Raw genomic sequence first — 21400 nt, forward strand, 5'->3', positions numbered from 1 at the left:
CAACACCATTTACTAATGAATGGATTTTACTGTTTCTACTGAACTGTTTCTCTAATACTGTACTTCCTTCAACCCCAGGCAAAGGACAATGAGTTATCTAGTAGCACATTAAATAAACACTAACCTGCCGCTGTGGTATGCCTGACCTCAGAACAGTGTCCAGGGTGAGGTTGACCCAGTCAAGGTGGTGTGGGTGACCGGCTGGCGGTCTGCGCATTCTGAACACAGCCGAGCTCTTGGACCGAGACGCTAGTTTCAGCATCTGTTCCAGGCTGCACACTGTCTGGTTCCCCACCAACCAGCGCTCTGACATCGACATGTACTGCACTGTGCAGAATGGATCATCCTGCATTTATTCAAGTCAGTTAGTCCAGTAAGTCAATAGTTCTAAACGAAGAAAATATATGTTGATTTTCAAATACACAAGTACTTTGTTCTGCAGTATAATCTGAACTGCCAGCAGATGAGGAACATTTTTGGAGGGTTTAAAAATCAGCAATGTGAAGCTTATCATTTTAAAAAAGCACTTACATTAATTCTTCTGTTAAAACGCATGTATTGTTTTAATACAATTGGAAAGTTTTACACAGAAAATGTTAGTAAGTGATTTTATTACACTACAATCATGTTTACACACATATTGTTTATGTCTTGTGACTATATTTTGAAATAGAGAGTATTTTTACGTTTATTGATTGGCCTCATTCACTTTCAGTGTTACTGCCTCACTAGAACCCAGATTTTTGCTTTTTGTTTTAAAGAAAAGGAGGGAAATGTCTAAATTAATTTTTTGTAGTAATCAACATTATGCCACAAATTCTGTCGATTGAGCTAACTTTAATTCAACCCAGAATATTCCTTTAAGATCAATATACTAGGTTCTAAAGATGACATGAAACTAGATTAATAAAGAATTTAACTTCTGTAATGTGTGTATTTTAGAAAACAGAATATTAGCATGAAACAATTTAGGGTGGGACTTGAATTAATTAACTGGCTTTTATTGGGTAAAAAAACAAAAAGGGAAAAGCATACTTCTGGAATAAAAGGAATATAAGGAAATGAGACTTAACCATTTGGATTATATTGGGTGAAATTATGGTATGCTATGATATTATTGGTTACAATTATTTTTCCCTGCCTTATAGATTGGAAATGTCAGTAGGAAAAAATAATAATTTCAGATATGGGGATTATATTAGTTATTATATTTTGATTAGGGCTGTCAATCAATTCAAAATTGTAATCAAATGAACTACATTTTATGCCAATTAATTAATCACAATTAATCGCATTAATCAATATTTGCCGGGAAAGGCCCCATATTCAATGTATAGTGATTAAAGTATTATAAATAAAATAATAACTACATATCAGATCATAGAAATATGCACTACATTATTGTGGCACACATTAGCCTACAGTGCTCAGCAATCCATTTTACATTTTAGGACGCGGCGTTAAGTTAACGTAGTTTGAAAGTTGCGCACCATTCAGCTGTGTTCGAAAGCAAGAAAACATCCTCATCTTGTGCGGTCTGCTGTGGTTTGTTGTCTGTATAGCTGTGCATTGCCTGGAGCTCCTGACTGACAAAGGTAAAAACACGAAGGTGGTACTTATGGCTTGAATGCTAGAAAAATCATTACGGTTTGAGGAATGATTTATTGCTTACATTTTTGTAGTAGTTATATTTATATATTATATTTATAAATAATTGCAATGCATTTACGTTTTAAATCGACAGCCCTAATTTTTATAAAATATTATGAAAAATTTTTTTCTTTAAGAATAGGGTGAACTGATCATGCACAATAAGACCAGGGGCCGGTTGCATAAACATATCCATTAATTTAAGTCTGCATCTAACAATTAGTTTGACTAGCTAAAGACACCATAGAAAGCCTGTTGCATAAAACAAGCTCACAGTTGTCTTTAGTAAGACAGTCTAATTTGCATTGCATTGTGGGAAAAATAAGACACTGAACAGCTTAAAAAAAATGGCCGACAGTGGACGCTCAATACATTTCTTATTCGCTGAGAATATTTGCTTATTAGAGGACTACAATGCTTCAAAATATATTTTAATGAACGCATTTAGTGATTTAACCCAAATAATTAAAAACACAACATTTTGTTTCCATTTTTGAAGTCAAAGTCTTCAACCAAGTCTCAACTCAAGCCCCTTTCAGCCCCCACTGGCTCAGCTGACAATTATTTTCAATGGGAAAATGGAATGTAAACAAAAGTTAGCCTGAGCTGTGCTGTCTTACATTTTGGTCTTTAATTAGACTGATCTAAGTTTTTATGCAACTGACTAAAAAAATTAAGACCAACATTTTAGATGACTAACTAGTAAGACTAGTCTAAAACAGTTTTATGCAACCGGCCCCAGGTACATTTATTATAGGTGCACTCAGTAATTTTTTTGTAAGTATGTTGAAGTGGCTTACATTGGCTTACACTAACACCTAATGCTGCATCATTCAAACGCAGTAGTTTCAGTTACCAATGCCATTGCAGAAATACACTATGCATAGTAAATCAGAATGAATTTAATCCATGAACGAATGTGTCCAATAGCAGTGCAGTTACTGAGATTAAACAAGTAGTATGCAGCTGTTTATGTGATCCTAACTTGGCTGCCCCGATGAGGCACCCCTGCCACATGTAGAATAAAAGAGCTTTTATAAGGTTACTGATATGACGAACTATTCATCTCACATGAGTGGCCATGAATTTATACGTACTGTATATTTTACAATTACTATTCATTTCTTTATAAGTAAAACGTTTTAAATGAGGAAAAGAATTACTGAGTGGACCTTTAATAAAGTTGTTCTGAATTTAAAGTATGTTATCTTTAAAATCCAATCACAACTCCTCTGCATTACGTTATCATGAAAATGAGCAAATGAGCAAAACTATCATGTTACATATTCATTCAGCTTTATGGACATTGTTTGGAAACAAAACGTCCTGCACCTTAAGAAACCATTGCCCAGCGTTAAGCGAACGCAGATCAGTCCAATTGAAGAGTGAGGCATCATCATACTGTCTCTCTGGAAACACTTTCTTCACATCTGTAGTTCTTCTTAACGTCCGGTCTTTCATGAGGAAGGGCACACCATCTAGACTGCAGCCAGAGTTACACAGCGGTGTATATGATTAGACAGCACTTAGATTGCAAGGGAGAAAGCTCGTCCATTAGAGCTCCACCTGCCAGTACTGTAGAGTAATACTCAATGATACAAGACAGAAGCGGCCCTGCATGTTGATTGGCAGAAAAATTTCAGAATGCACTTACAACAATAGTGGGATTGTTGCGCAACAGAATTAATATTATTGTAATCCATTATTTTTAATGTAGCAGATGTTTTTTTTTTATTCAGAGCATAATGGTGGTAACTCATAAACCCCCCTTTCTAGGAATTGAACCATTGGGTTACCAACCAATATATTTAATCAATAGTCCATATCAACCCATTTCATTTTAATATCATTTTATACCAGTCCCACCTGTGAAAAAAGGCAAGATATTTATCTATACCAGATGATCTTAACCTAGACAATTTGCAGCCTGCACAAGCAACCACAAAAGCTTTAAGGCCCACAATCAGAGTTAATTTTAATTTTCAACTTATTTGAATAGTGCTTTTCGTTTGAATAGTACTTTGGGTTTCAACTACAGTACATTGAAATAATACACAATGATCAAGATGGATAAAATAATCAAGAGAAAAAAGGCATTAAACTGAACTGTGTATTTTTTTCTGTTAAAATAATTTATCCTCTTTTAGTTTTTATGTGCAAAGATAACTACAAGTAATCCATTTGTAAGTTGATTCTTCTAAAAGGCTTTTACACTGTGCCGCTATCAAAACATTTGTTTGTTTGAGCATGCCGACCAACCAGACAGCAATACTGTCTCAACCAATAGCGTGAGTTTCTGACCAATAGTAGAATAGGGTGTTTTGCGAAACCTGTTTGAAGTATTCATTTGGTGACACTTATCACATAGAAATAACACATCATAAATTGACATGTATTGTGTACATTAGAACTGAGAAAGAAGAGTCTAAGAAAACAGATCAAAATCTAAAAAGCCTGAGTGGTGATTCCATTTAACTACCGGGTAAGATAAATTACAAACAACATATTTCTGCTCCATTATCTAAGGATACCTGACCCGTTAAGCAGGCAGGTAGATTATAGCTTAAGGGTCTTCTATAAAGTCTTCCTGTCAGTCGTAGTGTTCAATTACTGTGCATGCGTTTGGGCTCAGAGACGTCACAGCACCCTCTCATTACAGCAGTCTCATACTGTCAGACAAATGCTCACACTTTGAGACATACACTGTAGCCTTGTGCCTTTTGATCAGGCAGACAGACACACACACAGCTCTGTATACTCCATTGATTGAACTATACAGAGGAGTATCTGACAGAATAAAATGAACATGAATACCTGATGGCCACATCCACCTCCAACCCACTGACATTCCTCTGCAGAGCTCTGTGGAAGGAAAGTAGTGTGTTCTCTGGAGCCAGCTGAATGAGACAAAGAGAGATAGAAGGAAAGTACTTGAACTAGATTGTGACCAAATAGTCAAAACATCAAGCACTGAGAGTAAACGGGATGAATCTCATTAAAACGGTCAAGAGCATATTTTATTGCAAATCCATAAGATAGTTATAACAAAAAAAAAAAAAAAAAAAAAAAAAAATATATATATATATATATATATATATATATATATATATATATATATATATATATATATATATATATATATATATATATATATATAACAAAAATAAATAAATAAATAAATAAAAATAATTAAAAAAAATTAAAAATAAATAAATCACTCTTTCATATACTGCAAAATAGTAATATATTATTTAAATTCCAAAGGGTTTATACACTGGTAGTATTTGTTGTGCTGCCTTTAATTTACTGTGATTTACTGTAAACACAAACAATCAATTTATTATTATTATTATTATTTATTATAATTTTTTGGTAACATTTTACAATAAGGTTGTATAATGTATATTTACATAAATTTATTAGGTATCATGAAATAACAATGAACAATAATTTTATATATTTTTCAACATCTTTATAAATATTCTACTGTTCATTGTTTGTTCATGTCATTTCATAATGCATTACAGTACTGTTAAGTGGCGGCTGTGGCTCAGATGGTAGAGCGGGTCGGCTACCAATCACACGGCTCCACATGCCGAAGTGTCCTTGGGCAAGACACTGAACCCCCGAGTTGCTCCCAATGGCAGGCTAGCGCCTTATATGGCAGCTCTGCCGCCATTGGTGTGTGAATGTGAGTGTGGATGGGTGATTGAGACACAGTGTAAAGCTCTTTGGTAACCTCTAAGATTAATAAAAAAGCGCTATATAAGTGCAGACCATTTACCATTTATAACATATGTTTATTTGTTAATTTATATATATTTACAACTAGTGGTTGACCAATTCTATATATCACCAAGGTCAATAAATCGGCTGATATTCAAATGTTTTTTCATTATTGGCAGATACATTTTACAGTTTGGCCGATGTTTTTATTAGGACCGCGAGGGCGCTGCGAATCACCTGCTTGCACGTGAAGCGTCTGAGACATGTAAACGACCGATCACAGTTTTTTTTTTTTGGGTTACATGCCATCGTGTTACTACAATAATAGATCGGTGTTCAACAACTCCTCATTTAATCTGTCCACATATCAGAGGCGCTAGACGTGTTTGAACTCATAATGTTAAAGTGCTCACGTTTCACTCTCATTCTCTCTTCTTAACAGTTCCCTGTAACCTTTAACTGCCTTGTCTAATTATTAAAAGGCAAATGTCAATTAAACTAATATCATATACTGTCTGCAAATATGCAGATGTCTTGTTTAAACAGATGTAATGAACCTCACGAAAGGCAGTTTCTTCCTGTCGAATGCTCTTCTAATATCTTCCTCTGAGGCGTGTATTCTATAAGTCAAGATCAAAAGTTCCCCTAATTCACAAATCATGATGGTCAGTTTGTGACAATCCATGCAGGTGATTCAGCCCATTTAAACTGTCAGGAGATTGCTGCTCACGCTGGACCCACACAAGCACGCAAGTGCAAACTTAAAATAAAAGCGCATCATGTGCGCTAGGAGTAAATGTCATATTCACTATGCACTGTATGAGTTTGATTCAGCCTTTTGTGAGATAAATGCTATTACTGATGCGCACATGCCATCCATGGTCGCTGGCGTGTACTGTTATATCATTCTTCCTAATATAATATCAGTTTCTTCAGGTGCAAATAAATTACAAAAACTTGATGACTAAACAGAAATCAGAAGAAACTGCTATCTACCATTTAAAATACTACCAAACATTTTTGTGTAAAATTGAGTAAATATAGTGCTAAATAAGTTTTTTTAAGCAATATTATGTTATACTACATTAAATTGTGTGGCATATCAGCATTTCATCGGCCACCCTGTTCTCTGGATATTGGCATTGGCCATTAAAAACCCATATCGGTTGACCACTGGTAGTAACTAATTAAGAATAAGATTAACAAAGATTATCAAATGCTGAGTTATTCAATGTTACTTCATGCTAAATATTACATTAACTAATAATAATGTATATATACATCCTTATTGTAAATTATTACCATTATTTTTATGTAATACGGTAAAAAATTACTGCATTAAAATAATGAAAATCTACTGAGAATTACCACTGAGAATAAAGGAAATTAAGACATCTAAAAAGACATCAAAAGTACAATCATAATGGTCCTAAAGCGTGTTTCATTTTCATTATTTTTCTTTTCAGTTTATTGTGAAATGTGACCTGGACATGTTTTTGTGGGATTCACCTTACAAGATACAGGAAAAATGTGGAAATGGTAGAATAAGATACAAAAACTATTTAGAGGTGCAAAAGACAGAGTATATTGTTGCACCAATGAAAGGATCAACATGGAACCAGGCTGTGAGAACACTTCTCACTCTGGAGATAAGAAGTAGCTAAACTCTTCCATGCTATATGGGTACAGATCAATAACTCTTCTCATAGAGGGTTCACTGAGTGCTTGAGGGCCAGACAGATGCTCAATCTACAGCTCCTCTGTGGTTCATTCTTATGCAACGGCATGCAAGTAGCAACATGAGAGCATCTACACACATTAGATGTAGATGTACTAGTACATTTGACGTTAATGCAGAATGAGGATGAGCAGCTTCTTCTGAAGCATTAGAGAATAAGGACAGACATACAATAAGGTTTAAGCAAACCTGTATGCTATGTGTCTTTGGAGATCACTTATATTATGACCCTAATATTTGTGCCTTGGCTTTTTGGTAGTCAATGGTGGTCAATACTACACCTACATTCTCCAGCCAGCAACTGTGTTGTTGTGAAGGCTTGTTTTCAACCCAAGTTTGGGAGTTTTACTGCTGTAGCTAGGAGTGGTGTACTCTCAGCGGACAATTATGCTCTAAAAAAGGAGGGATGATTACACATCATTAACTAAATGGCGAGCTGAAATTTTACATAACACGGTGGGCAAAACTGTACATAATCTAGTCAGCCACCAGTACTGGGATATTGCTAAAGGAACAGTTAACACAGACATTTAATTCTATAATTATTTCCTCCCCCTAATGTAATGCTAAAACAGAATGACTTATTCGCTCGGAATGTAGAGCAAGTCATAAGGACTAATTTGTGGTGCTTTTGCACCCTTTTGAAGCTTGAAAACTTCAGTCTCCAGTTGCATGGAAAAGAGTGACCAGCAGTCTTTGGAATTTTTCCTTTTGTGTTTCACATAAGAAAGTCAGTCATAGGTTTGGAACATCATGAGGGTGAGTAAATTATGACAGAATGTACATATTTGGATGAACTATCCATTTAATGTTCCCTTTCATTTATTGTTCTTTGACTACAAAATGTAGAAGAAGGTTTGCGAGGTCATGTGACGGCATGTATATCCCATAAAAAGAAGCACCCCATAAAAAGAAGGAAGGTTATTTATTTTCTTAAGCTTAAGAAATGGGATATAGTGTTTCTTCAAGAAACACATCTTTCCTCACGGGAAGCTGAATAATTTGGGAAGATATGGGTTGGACATATTTTCTTTAGTGCTGGCTCAAGTAAGAGCAGGGGAGTCATTACATTGATAAGTAAACATTTACAATTCAAATGTCTCGTCATCATTATAGTTTTAGCAGAAATTCTGGGGCAAAGGTTGGTTTTGGCTAATATTTACGCACCTGACGTTGATGATCAGGGTTTTTTAATGATCTTGAAGGGATGTTGCAAGCCACTGGCACCCCTCATGATATAAAATTGGGAGGAGACTTTAATCTTTTGATGAACTCAGTACTTGATCATAGTGAAGCAAAAGTGCGTAATCCCCCTAGAGCAACATTGACGCTTCAGAGGATGTGTAAATATCTTGGTCTTGAAGATATTTAGAGACTTTTGAACCCATCTGGTAGGTACTATACATTTTTTTCATTGTCCATCGGATTTATTCTAGAATAGATTTTTTTTATACCCAAATCCCTCATTTCGTCTGTTGTTGATTGCTCAATTGGAAACATCTTAGTCTCAGATCACACCCTGGTGAGTTTAGAGGTGTTGCGACATACAGAGAAAAATCAATCAAATAGTTGGTTTTAATGTATCCCTTTTGCAAAATCCTGTTTTCCATCAAATGTTAAAGACTTAAGTCAATCCTCAGTATCTTCTGTGGGTGTGGCTTGGGGTACTTAAGGCGGTTCTGAGGGGTCGGATCATACAGTATGCCTCATTTACCAAAGAATCCAAAGCAAGAGAACTCGTGGAGTTGGAAGGGAATATTAAAAGTGCAGAGCTGAAGTACCGAATGTCGTCTGATGGCCTCAGAGATTTGACCCGATTGAAATACAGATTTAATACTATTTTGTCACGGAAAGTGAAGTTTTGGTTATTCAGGGCAAAACAGTCAAACTTTGAGTCGGGGGACAAAGCAGGAAAGCTTTTGGCAAGATATATAAAGCAAAGAAAATCTTTTTCTACCATTTCCTCAGTGAAATCTGCTGGTGGTGACATTTTCCCCCTCAGCCACTGATATTAATAATGCCTTTAAAGAGTTCTATCTTGATCTTTATATTTCCACGTCTTCGTCTACTGATGAGGATATTAGCAATTTGTGGAACTACTAGAACTACCTAAATTGACGACTGAGAAAATATATTTCTTTATTCTGAGATAAACTTGGAGGAGCTTGACGAGGTAATTAAGACCTTACCTACAGGCAAGGTTCCGGGGACAGATGGTTTTGCCACAATTTTTTAGATCTTAGGCTACAGAACTGGCTCCACTTTTGATAGAAGTTTATACGGAACCATTAAAGAAAGCTTCCCCCAACCATGACACAAGCCTGGATCAGTCTGATTCTCAAAAAGGACAAAGATCCAAGAGAGTGTAAATGTTACCGTCCAATTTCCCTGATCCAGCAAAAATGTGGTCAAACCGATTAAGTTATAACATCTTTTATACATATAGATCAGGTGTGGTTTATTTGGGGCCATAGCTCTTCTGATAACATTAGGCGTTTCATCAATATTATGTGGTCAGTAGCGAATGATCAGTCTCCAGTCATTGCCAGCTCACTTGATGCCAAACAATCTTTTGATATGGTAGAATGGGATTATCTTTTTAAGATTTTGAAATGTATGGGTTCGGGAGTACATTTATTGGTTGGATTAAGTTACTTTATATAGACACCCTGTAGCAGCAGTACAAACAAATTGATTAATTTCAGATTATTTTACTCTGGATAGGGACACTTGGCAGTAGTGATGTCACTGTACCAAAATTTCAGTAGTCGGTACCAATACCAGTGAAATTTCACGGTACTCAATACCATTTTCGGTACCAAAGCAAAACACAAAAACAGGTTACTAAACAACATTCTTTTAATAACAAAGTCTACAAAACATTAGCAGCAGAACTAAGAACAAAAATATGCCATTGAGAAACACTTTAATTTAAATATATAATTTTTTAATTATAACAAAACTGAACAATGTATGCTTAAAGTATTTTTGAACACTTATATAAGATTTGCTTCAACTTTTAATAAAATTTTTTACCAAGTACTAAAAACCAAAACCTAAATAAACAAGCATACAATAGAATGAATAAAAAACTATTTCCAAACTAATGTCTCTTATTAATAAAGCTGCATTTTGCCATTTTTCTTCAAGAAATGCATATGGACATATATATAGATATTATGATTAAATAAGTTCTAATCTAGTTGCATTAAGCATGCACGCTTGAGGGCTGAGCTTCCCCGAGGCAGAGTCTCTCTCAGCCGGGTGCAGTTTCAATCTCTCCCCCTTAGATTGGGACATTCACGCAATTTATAGAAGAGGCACCAACCACACAGAGAAATGCTAGTTTCTGAGTTTATAGTTAAAAACATGAGCTGCTTCTGTATTATTTGAACTTTAATAAAGCTATAACGCATTTTATATAACTGCATTTAAGATGTAACGTCGGGATGTTTCTTTTAAAGAGCTCCGCCTCCGCTTATTCCACAATGGTACATGCTTCTGAATGTACTTTTTTTTTATAATTTCCTAATACTTTTGGATCTATATAAAATAAACCGTGAAAGTTTAGAGTGCATCTGGACTGTGATCTGTGTAATTCTTCCTCCATCAGGTGTGAACTGCTGCTCTCACGCGTCATCGTTACAGTTTATTGTGATTTCATGTTATGTTAAATGAGATCAAACGACTATTCAACAACGAACATTTTTCTCATCAATTTTGTATTTTCGACGATGTCGATAATGTCGACTAAACGTTTCAGCCCTAATGCAAATGATAATATGCTTTTAAACTCACCTGCTTTAGTTGCTTGAATAAATCCGGGTTTGATGCGTTTCCTCCTTTCGTCAGAAAATTGTGAAAGCAGCGTTTACAAATAGGTTTTTGCTGATCTATTATGTTTCCCTAACCTATGAATTTCCAAACCTGGCTTTTTCCAATTTTCTTTTCGACAAGATTCAGTTGAGATTCCGCAGCAGCTTTGCTTGTCGTTATCTTTTTTCTTGTTGTGAGCATTCGAAAGTTCCCGACTCTGCATGGGTACCGGGTAGACTCGGTACCCGGTACCTCCAGAAATTCTGGTATCGTAAATCATTTTTTGTTTGGGTACCGACTTGGTATCGGAGTACCGGTATTTTTGACAACCACTTCTCCATTATTATCCATCTTGCCCTGGTACCATTAGTAGCCACAATAAGAAATGAGGATGACTTTCCAGGGGTGGTGTCGGGAGGTGTGGCGCATAAGCTTCTGCTTTACACAAAGGATATTTTATTATTCGTCTCTGACCCCACTAGATCTATGCCTTGCCTCCACAGAATTATTAATTCCTTTTCAAAGTTCTAAGGATACAAAGTGAATTGGTCTAAAGCCGAAGCTTTGGCTCTGACAGCATACAGTCCAGTAACGGCCTTCCAGCCAGGTGCCTTCCAGAGGCCCAAACAGGGCATTAAGTATTTGGGAAATTTATTCCCAGCAAATTTATCTTTAAATTTTACATTTATTCAACTACCTGTTACAATCTCTCTGTAGATGTCCCCCTCTCTTATTTCAAGCAAATTGATAGCATAGCAAAATCCTTCATTTGTAATGATAAGCATCCAAGTTTAAACTTCAATAAGTTACATAGGCCGATTGACAAAGGTGGGTTAGGGCTACCCAAGATTTTGTTTTATTATTATGCATTCGGTCTTAGACATTTGGCTTATTGGTCGCTTCTGCCTGAGAGAGCCCCTCCCTGGTTTTGTACTGAAAAGGAGGTTCTTGCCCCCATCTCACCAATGCAAAGCCTTTCGATCAAAATATTTGGAGAAGTCACACCCTGTTATCTCGCATTTACACTCGATATGGAGAAAAGTGTCCAGAGTGTTTAACTCCGATATTTCTTCAAATGTAGCCTCGAGCATTGGCTAAACCCTAAACTATGTATTAATAAGTCTCCCTTTGTGTTGGTCAGATTGGATTGTGAGGGGGTTAATACACTGTGACCTATATGAGAGTGGAGTATTGAGATCTTTTGAAAATTGTATTCAACATTTTGGGATTCCGAGATCTCAATTTGATAAGTATGTACAGCTGTGGCACCTACTCTGCACTGTTTTTGGGAGTGGCACTCACCCCCCTAGTGCGGCGGATACTCTGGGAGTGGTGATTGCTGCTTTTGGGAAGGGTCATGAGGCATCAGTGTATTACTCCTTACTAATTCAGAGTCTGGGGGACAGAGCTTTAAATTCTCTCAAAAGATTATGGGAGGAAGATTTAAATTTGTTATTGGAGGAGCGAGTGTGGGCTAGGATTCTAAAAAACAACAAGTCTGCATCTAGAGATGCAAGATTTTATTGGACCCCTTCTAAATTGTATAGGCTTGGTCTTAAGGACAAACCCACCTGCTGGCGATGCCATTCAGAAGATGGAAACATGTTTTTTGGAGGTGTCGTAAGATCCAAGTATTTTGATTGAAGGTACAAAGTTTTGTGTGGTGTGTTGAACACTCAAATCTCGTTCTGCCCCAGACTCTGTATTTTGGGAGATGGGGAGGTCATAAATTTGGAGGACAAGGACATAAAAAATTGGGTTTTGACCAGTGTGATGACTGGTAGGCAGGTTATTTTAAGGGGATGGAAGTCAGATGGAGCACCCAAGTGATGTGTGGAGATGGGAAGGGTGGCTGCCTTTGAGGATGGGTCGAGCAGAAGGATGGGCGTTAGGAATTTTTTCAATAAGAAATGGGGCAATTATTTAATGTTATTGGGGAACTCTTGAGGAGGGGTTGTGGAGAGAGTAATTTTGAGTTTAGTTTTTAATTATACTTTATTAATTATTGTATTTTCCTTTTTTTGTTGCTGTTTTAGTTTTGTGTTTTTGTGTGTGTATATTCTATTGACGGGTGTTCGTGGGGGCTCAGGGTGGGGTGGGAGATTGGAAGGGGATTAATTTTAAAAGTGATTTATTCATTATATATATATATATATTGTTTGTTTCTTTGTCAACTTATTAATCAATAAAAGTGTTAATTGCAAAAAAAAAAAAAAAGTATGTTTGTAGTTTTGTGTGCCATTGCAAAACAGTAACAACAACATGTACATACAATCCAAAGCTTATATGCTAATTTAGAACTAAATGATTCTAATGATACACATGAGTATACATTTAAAAAAACATTCATAACCAACAAACCTTGACACCTACACAGAGAATCTCAATGGCTCTTTCCAGAATTATTTTTAGCAAAAAGGATAAAGGGAAAGAAATATGAGAAAGATAAACAGATGAAGAGAAAGAAAAAGAGAGAAAGAGAAGGAGATATGCCAAGGCACAGGGGAAGAGATATAGGAGGAAGAAGAGAGAGAGACAACAAGAGAGAGAGAGAGAGAAGACTGCCTCCAGTAATGTATGATGCAGCCTGAGAGGCAGGAATCTAATTGTGGCTGCTCACCATTGGAGCTCCTTGATGACCAATGATGGTAGGGGCCGCTTTGAGTCTCCCACGCTCAATGATGCATGGGGAGGTGATTGACAGCGGAATGAAGTAGAGTGTGAGGAGAACACTCAGATAGACCAGGAGCACCATCACCTGGAACCCTAGGAGAACCAACAATTTGGACTTGGCACAGTCTGATTTAAAGGGATAGTTGACTCAAAAATATACATTCTGTTACCATTTAATCACCCACATGTCATTCCTAACCTGTATGACTTTCTTCTGTTAAACGCAAAAGAACATGTTAGCCTCAGTCACCATTCATTATTGCTTTTCCCATACAATGAAAGTGAATGGTGACTGAAGTGGTTTGTCCCTAACATTCCGCCAACACCATCTTGTGTTTTCCATGGAAGGAAATAAGTCATGGATTTGGAACAAAATGAGGGTGAGTAAATAATACAGAATTTTTGGCTGAACTATCCCATTAAGAACTAGGACACTGATAAAAGCTAAATAGCATTTGTGTGGAGATCAATTCTGTCACAGTAGCAAATTGGCAGACCTGAGTTTTTCCAAGATGAAACATCTAAATTAAACTTTATTCTCTAAAAGGAGAATGACATGTTTCTTGGGCCCTATCAAAAGAACTTCTAGAAAACTATGAAAGGCAGCGTCATCCAGTGCATTCTTGATGAATTTATTATTTTCAATTTATTGGAAACAAAACTTTTGAATAATTCAATACTGAGCCAGTTAAAGGTGCTGTTAGAGATTTTTTTCATGGAAAGATATGCAAAAAATAAATAAACAAATAAAAAGGCCAAAACATGCCTAATATGCTGTTGGTCCTCTGCGTGCCGCCAAAACTATGCAGACCTGCTGAAGGTGTCCTGTGGTATCTGGCAACAAGATAATTGTTGCAAGGTGGAGCCACCGTGGATCAGACTTGTTTATCCAGCACTTCCCACAGATGCTCAATCGGATTGAGATCTGGGGAATTGGGGGCCAGGGCAACACTTTGAACTCTTCATCATGCTGCTCAAACCATTCCAGAAGAATGTGTGCAGTGTGCATTATCCTGCTGAAAGAGTCACTGCTATCAGGGAATACCATTGCCATGAAAAGGTGTAACTGGTCTGCAACGATTTTTAGGTAGGTGGCACGTGTCAAATTGATGTCCACATAAGTGGCCAGACCCAAGGTTTCCCAGCAGAACATTTCCCAGAGCATAACACTCCCTCCACCAGCTTCCCACAGTGCATCATGCTAGCATAACTTCCCCCGGTAAAAGGCACACACGTACACGACTGTTCACGTAATGTAAAAGAAAATGAGACTCATCGGACCAGACGACTTTCTTCCACTGCTTCAAGGATCAGTTCTGATGCTCACGTGCCCACTGTAGGCGCTTTCGACAGTGGTCATCATGGGCACTCTGACCGGTGAGTGGCTACGCAGCGCCATATGCGGCAGGGTACAATGCACTTTGTGTTGGGACACATTCCTCCTGTAACCATGATGTAAGATTGTTACACAGTAGAAATTCTGTCGGTTCGGATCAGACAGGATAGCCTTCATTTCCCTGGCGCATTGATGAGCCTTGGGCACCCAACACCCTGTCGCCAGATTGTCGTTTGTCCCTCCTTGGACCACTGTTGGTAGGTACTCACCACTGCTGACTGGGAGCACCCCACAAGCCTTGCAGTTTCAGAGATGCTCTGAACCAGTTGTCTGGGCATAACAATTTGGTCCTTGTCAAAGGCGCTCAGGTCTTTACTCTTGTCCATTTCTCCTGCATTCAACACGTTGATTACGAGAACTGATTGTTTGCTTACAATCTAATCTACCCAAACCTTGACATGTGGCCTTGTTAGGAGATGATCAACATTATTCATGTCACCTGAAAGTCATCTTAATGTTTTGGCTCGTCAGTTTTAACTGTCCTGAGATATCACACTTGCAATCCAGATATTGTATATAGCTTTACACAGATATGGCTAGTAAGCGATTTTATCACACTAAAATAATTTTAACTTGGATAATGTTTATGTCTTGTGGCTATACATTTGAAACAGTGTGTATTTTAATGTTTATGGACTGTCCCATTCACTTCCATTGTTAGTGCTTTCCTGCTATTTATTTTTATTTTTTAAAGTCTATTTTTTTAACATTATGCCTCAAAAGCTGTTGATGGAGATTAAAGGTGCTATAAGCTATAGGTGTTATATATAAAAAGGTGTGCAAAAAAATGGCTTACTCCCTGAAAGATATTCATGAAATAACTAAGTGACCGCTTTAGAATCTATAAAAAGCAAACAAAAATGCTTTCTGCCTGACACCTTTAAATGTCCACTAGTTTGAATCAGATGGATTTGGTTAAATGGAAATTAGGAATCAATAGGAATGTATACATTTTTCCCCTAATGCTGTAACATGAAACATCAGTGCACTGAGCTAGTGGAGATAACACAATGTCTCTTGCTGTAACAGAGGGTTTCTCTTATATATTGGTCTTTAATAATTAACATATGGTCAATAGTGAGTCATAACTAAGAGGCTGATCTGTGAGTGAGGAGGTTGATGCAGGCTTACTTGTTTTCTCCACTCGCGCCACCTGTCCAGCTATCACCCAGGCCAGAGCGGTGACCGCAGCTAAAGCACCGATGTGTAGGAAAGGACCTGTAACCTGAACAAGAGTTGGAGATACTCACTTCACATACATTATACACCTACATTACAAATGCAGTAAAATTTACACCAGAGACATATTAAGAGAAATATCTAGATGCACAACAGAGTAACCTCACAGTTTCTGCACAAATCAACAAGATCTGTAAAAGGAACAAAGAGTGAAATCTTTCAACTAAAGGCCTTGTTCAGACTGACACTAAATATCAGATTTTTTGCTTATCCAGATTGTATCCAGGTGAGTTTTGATGGTTTGGTTAGCAAAAAAAACACATGAAATTTCGCATCGGCAAGTGGTTTCAAATGCGATTGAAATCAGATTTTTTCAGATGCGTCTCAGTCCGGATGCTCTGGCTGCTCAAATCAGATTTCAAATGGTCTTTTGAGTCATTCTTAACGCGACAAACAACAATGACGTCAAAAAACATTGACTGCATCGCAGAACATCATCACAATATTTACCAGCACTTCTGCACCGAGACTGGACATGGCGCTTATTTGGAGAGCGAGATGACGCACCTCTTGTTTTCCTGCATTTGTTTTGAAAATAATCATCACGTGGGTACGCCTACATCATTACCAAAGTAACCCATGCAGATTGGTTGGTTATGTCTGAATGCGCAAATCTAATTTGATCACTTGCAATTAATGATGCGGAAAGTCTGCCTGAAAAGATCTGATTTGAGAAAAAATCTGATTTGTCTACAGTCTGAACATAGCCAAAGAGTCAAGAGTGCCAGTCAAATCTGACTAGAGAGCTGGCCACACTGTAGAATTTGTGATGGATTTCCAAATGCCAGTTTCCAACAACACCAAAATTACTACTAATAAAATGGAAACGTTAGTTCTCCGATCAAAATGAACGTACCTGCAAAGAAATCCACACTACATCCCATTCCTCTCCCCACATCTGAGTGACAGATATCACGGCAATTATTGTAGTGAGCAAAGCAAATGTCACACCAATCTAGTAAGGCAAAAACAGAAGGAAAAATTCAGACATTATTTACTCAGCCTAGTGTTCTTCTAAACCCATATGACTTTCTTTTTCGGAGCATAATGGGAGAAATAATAAAAAAAAATATCTATAATTCTGCTCACTGATGTCATACAAAGGCATCTCTGTGTACCAAAAAACAAAAAAAACAAGAAAGAATGTATGTAAAGGATGACTGAAATTTTATTTTGAGGTAAACTATCCCTTTAAAAGTCAATCATTTATGTTATGCAATCTAACCTATGCTCCATTTTTGTTCATAAATGAACAGGAAACACTACTTCACTCTGCCAATGTGGTCACACTCCCTCAGGGTATAACAAGGTGTTTGTGACACTGTGTCAAGGTTAGTTTGGTTTGTCTTGCACAAATGGACAAGACTTTCTTTTTCTTTTCTGGGAAAAAATCAGTTTAGAGGTTGAAGTGTACCTTGTGGAGCCAGTGTAGGTTTAACTGCTGTCCAACAGCGACATGGCACAGGGCTAAAATCTGCAACAAATTAAAACAAGGACAAATATCACTGAATTTAAGTCAAATTGAAGTGAAATGCAGAATGGGTGACAGCAATTGCTTAGATAAAGTGATAAATCGTGGTATGGAGCTAACCCTGCTAAAAAATAAAAATAAAAAGATGGTTGGCTTATCTTGGCTGTTTTACACTGGTCTAAGCTGGCGATCCAACCTGGCCAAGATTGTCTAGCTGGTCTCCCAGCCTGACCAGCTAAAAAGTAGGGCTGGGTAAAAATAGCGATTTTCCGATGGCATTGTGATCTTTGTTTGAACAATCTCAATTCTTAAATCCCAAGATCGATCTTACACTATATGTGGCAACCCTCCATAATGCAAGTAAATAATTCACATGAGCAACCAAATCATATGCTATGCAACTAAAAATGTCTATGATTAGCCTCTGGCTAATAAATGTTTAGATTTCACTCACCAGTGATTGAGTAGTACAGAGGAGAGAAGTTATTAGCACAGAGGTCCTTTCACTGCATGTTGAGAGTAAAAGTTTGGTTTAACTTTGTTTCCAAAGACAAGATCCACGGATTCATACGTCACTGAATAATGTCTCTTAATACACTTTCTGTTTTTACAGTCAGTTGTTGATTTAAAAACAACAAAAAAGAAACACTAAATTCTATTCACAAACATATGCACTAAAGAAACCACACACATATTCTCTCGTGACATTTGCTAACTGGCTGACATCGGTATCTTAAAGAGACAGTACCAATTAAGCACGTGCTCTACATATCAATGTAAATACTTGTAAAAAGTACAAATTATGCAAGTAAACGATAAAATTTAACAAAAATATATATGCAACATTAATTGATGAAATTTCCGGAATCTGACCATTTTTCATTAAATTCGTATTTTCGAATTGTACCTAGAAAGGTTGCCTAGAATGTACCTATATATTAAAGAGCATTAAATGAGAGATATTTATTGATATACAAGCAAAATGGACATTGTAAAAGAAATGTACCCATATGAATCTATATCGAAATCTTGTGAATCAGAATTGAATCTGGAAATCTGAATCAATACCCAGCACTACTAAAAAGTAGCCCAAAGTCCATCTAAACCCAGCCACATGAACATGCTGGGCAACCAAGTAAGATAGCTTGAGCTGGATTTAGCAGGTTGTTTCAGCAGGAAACTTTACAATAATGTTGAATGGTCAACTAGTCGGCATGTACACACATGTCTAAGAGAGATAGTAACAGCGTTGATGGTTTTGGAGAGGTTTTGGAGTGCAAAGCAGAACAGTATCAATGCTACAGGGTAATGACAACTCACCATTAAAAATGCAATGTAGGTGAAGCCTGCAGCTGTGGTGGCAAATATGGGAATGGTACCATCGCTCCACTCCCCTGAGCGGTTATATAAAAACCTGTGAGAGCACAATATCGGCAAAACGTTAGAAACTGATTATTCAGCATTTCAATTCCTTGGTGTCTTATGTCTGATAGCCTCCATAATGGTCAGACTGCATTTAAGTCTAACAAAATAACCTGAGCTACTGAAAAACAGAGGGTACATTTGACAGGATCCACAATTTTCCAGCTCACTTTCATGAGAACTGGGGATTATATAACTATAATTTTGCCAAAAGGGGAGGAAGACAGATGCATCTGTTTTGCAATAAAGCATCCGATGCCTATTGGGCATCTTTGAAACAAAAGGAGATAAAACATATCCGATCATGGGGCACAGTTTCCTTATTGTCTTTCTTAGCATCTAAACACTATGGTTATGTTCAGAATAGATTACTACTATACTATGTACTGAATTTTGTGTAAAAATCTTAACATTATGTACAATATGTACATTATATTCTGTGCAAAGCATACATACTATATACTGTAGTATTTGTAAGAGTATTGTGGTAGTATGCTTTTCCAAACATAACAGAGGAGCACAAAGGGGGGCTGATCCTAGCTCAGCCCAATTTACTCCTTGGGCATTGATTGGCCTAAACTCCATATCAATGAGCTACCGGCTAGATGGATCTCCTGCATTATCATTGATCATATGGGCACAGTCCCACAGAGTATTAGCTGACAGTCGCTGTGAATCATCCCTCTTGTCCTCTACAGTAACATCAAGGACTCACATAGTACCCATGAGACTGTGCAGTGGGGTAGGGGTGGGGGTGGAGGCCACATAACAGAGGTGACATTGAAAAGGAAAAGCAAACAAGAGATGAAAGAATGATATAACAGGAGAATGACATTGAGGGACAAAGCAAACTATGTCTTTTCAGTTTTTCACTGTCACTGTTGTTTTCAAAGTCTTGAGGAAGTATGTGCCTCCTGGAAGATTCTCTAAGAATGGGTACTGTAAAATATCCATAATTTAATAGCTATATTTTCAATAAATGCAAGTATGATGCAATTAATGTTTCTTATGTGATGTGAATGTTATGCAGAATTATGCAGATAGCATCTACAAAAAAAAAAAAAAAACAGCAAAAGATCTGGATAGAATGAGGCGGAATGGACAGAATATCTCTGGGTTCTTATAATAATTGAATGTGTGAAACAGCATACTATTTTTACTATTTCTGCAGTATATATATATATATTCGGGGAAGTTTCTGTTGACAGACCCTCAACCCCTCAATTATGACAGAGGAAGCAAGCCTACTCAGATGTATGCTTGAGGCAGCTCTGTATCCCACAATGCAACTCGATTGTGACTTCACGGCACAGATTGCGCTTACTACCCCACCCCCAAACAATTCAATTGACCTAACTTTACTGCCATCATACAATAAAGCAGTTTAGAAAAGTTCTATTGAGATTTAACAGCATTATACTTGTAGTTACCTTAAACTGTTTGTTACACAGCCATAGATTGTGTTCATTGTAATGTTACCATTTTCGTTTTTGTAAAACTTGATTAATCCTTTATAACAATTAATGTCAATACAAATGTATTTATTTTTCTTAAAAGACCAGATTTAAAAATCAGACTTTTCAATTATAACTAAACTTTACCTGAATTTGTGACTGCATCAATCTCCAAAAACCCTGTATTCTTGTTTAGAAAAATCACTAAATAATTCCTCAAATTGACATCACATTTCAATGTGGTCAAAGTGATCAAGGGCTTAGGGTGCTCCAGTTAAACCCATTGCACAGATTCCACCAGTAGTGGGCATTCGTACAACGCAAGCAATGACGTACATCTGAGTCCATGAGACGGAGGCTAGCGAGGGAATGATATACAAATTAAGTGGAAGGCAGCCTTTCAAGCAAGTCAGTCCACTCAGCAGCTATCTTTGGAATACTCTCTGGCAGCTATTTTTCTATGTAAACAAGCGGCATACAAGAGCAGCTCCTATCTACTTGAATGGGGAAAGACCGAAATCTCCAAAATGGTTGGTCAAGATTATGATCAAAGGACATATTTCAAATCAGCAGTAAAATCTGTCAACATTGAAATCATAAATAGTGGTTCTTTTACCACAGATTATGAAAAAGAAAAAAAAGCTATTTTCTCGGCTTGTATAGCTAATGCTCATGTGCGTTCTCGAGTTGACTGCCTTGTAAGGTGGGACATCCTTTCTACATCCATTGACTGTTTGGGCATTCCAATTTCTCCCATATGTTTTAATAGAAGTGGCTCTTCTCTGCTAAATACTCTCTGGCATTCCACAGCATAC

General features: G+C 37.1%; 1 protein-coding gene across 5 annotated transcripts in view; it reads right to left on the bottom strand.

Annotated features, from left to right (window-relative positions):
* LOC127630248 (glycerophosphodiester phosphodiesterase domain-containing protein 5-like) overlaps positions 1-21400 on the bottom strand; it is a 73673-nt gene that overhangs the window by 11900 nt on the left and 40373 nt on the right. For all 5 annotated transcript variants that reach the window (XR_007968841.1, XR_007968840.1, XM_052107732.1 and 2 more), the window contains exons 4-11: positions 19030-19123; positions 17653-17712; positions 17095-17193; positions 16131-16224; positions 13551-13696; positions 4465-4547; positions 2983-3133; positions 125-346 (exon numbers count right to left, since the gene is read on the bottom strand). Coding sequence is in view for 3 of the 5 variants with exons in the window: in XM_052107732.1 (XP_051963692.1) it covers positions 125-346; positions 2983-3133; positions 4465-4547; positions 13551-13696; positions 16131-16224; positions 17095-17193; positions 17653-17712; positions 19030-19123 (949 nt within the window). In the remaining 2 variants the exon portion in view is untranslated. The remainder of the gene's footprint in view (positions 1-124; positions 347-2982; positions 3134-4464; positions 4548-13550; positions 13697-16130; positions 16225-17094; positions 17194-17652; positions 17713-19029; positions 19124-21400) is intronic.

The sequence above is a fragment of the Xyrauchen texanus genome, chromosome 36 (assembly GCF_025860055.1).
Source record: "Xyrauchen texanus isolate HMW12.3.18 chromosome 36, RBS_HiC_50CHRs, whole genome shotgun sequence".
Lineage (NCBI taxonomy): Eukaryota > Metazoa > Chordata > Actinopteri > Cypriniformes > Catostomidae > Xyrauchen > Xyrauchen texanus.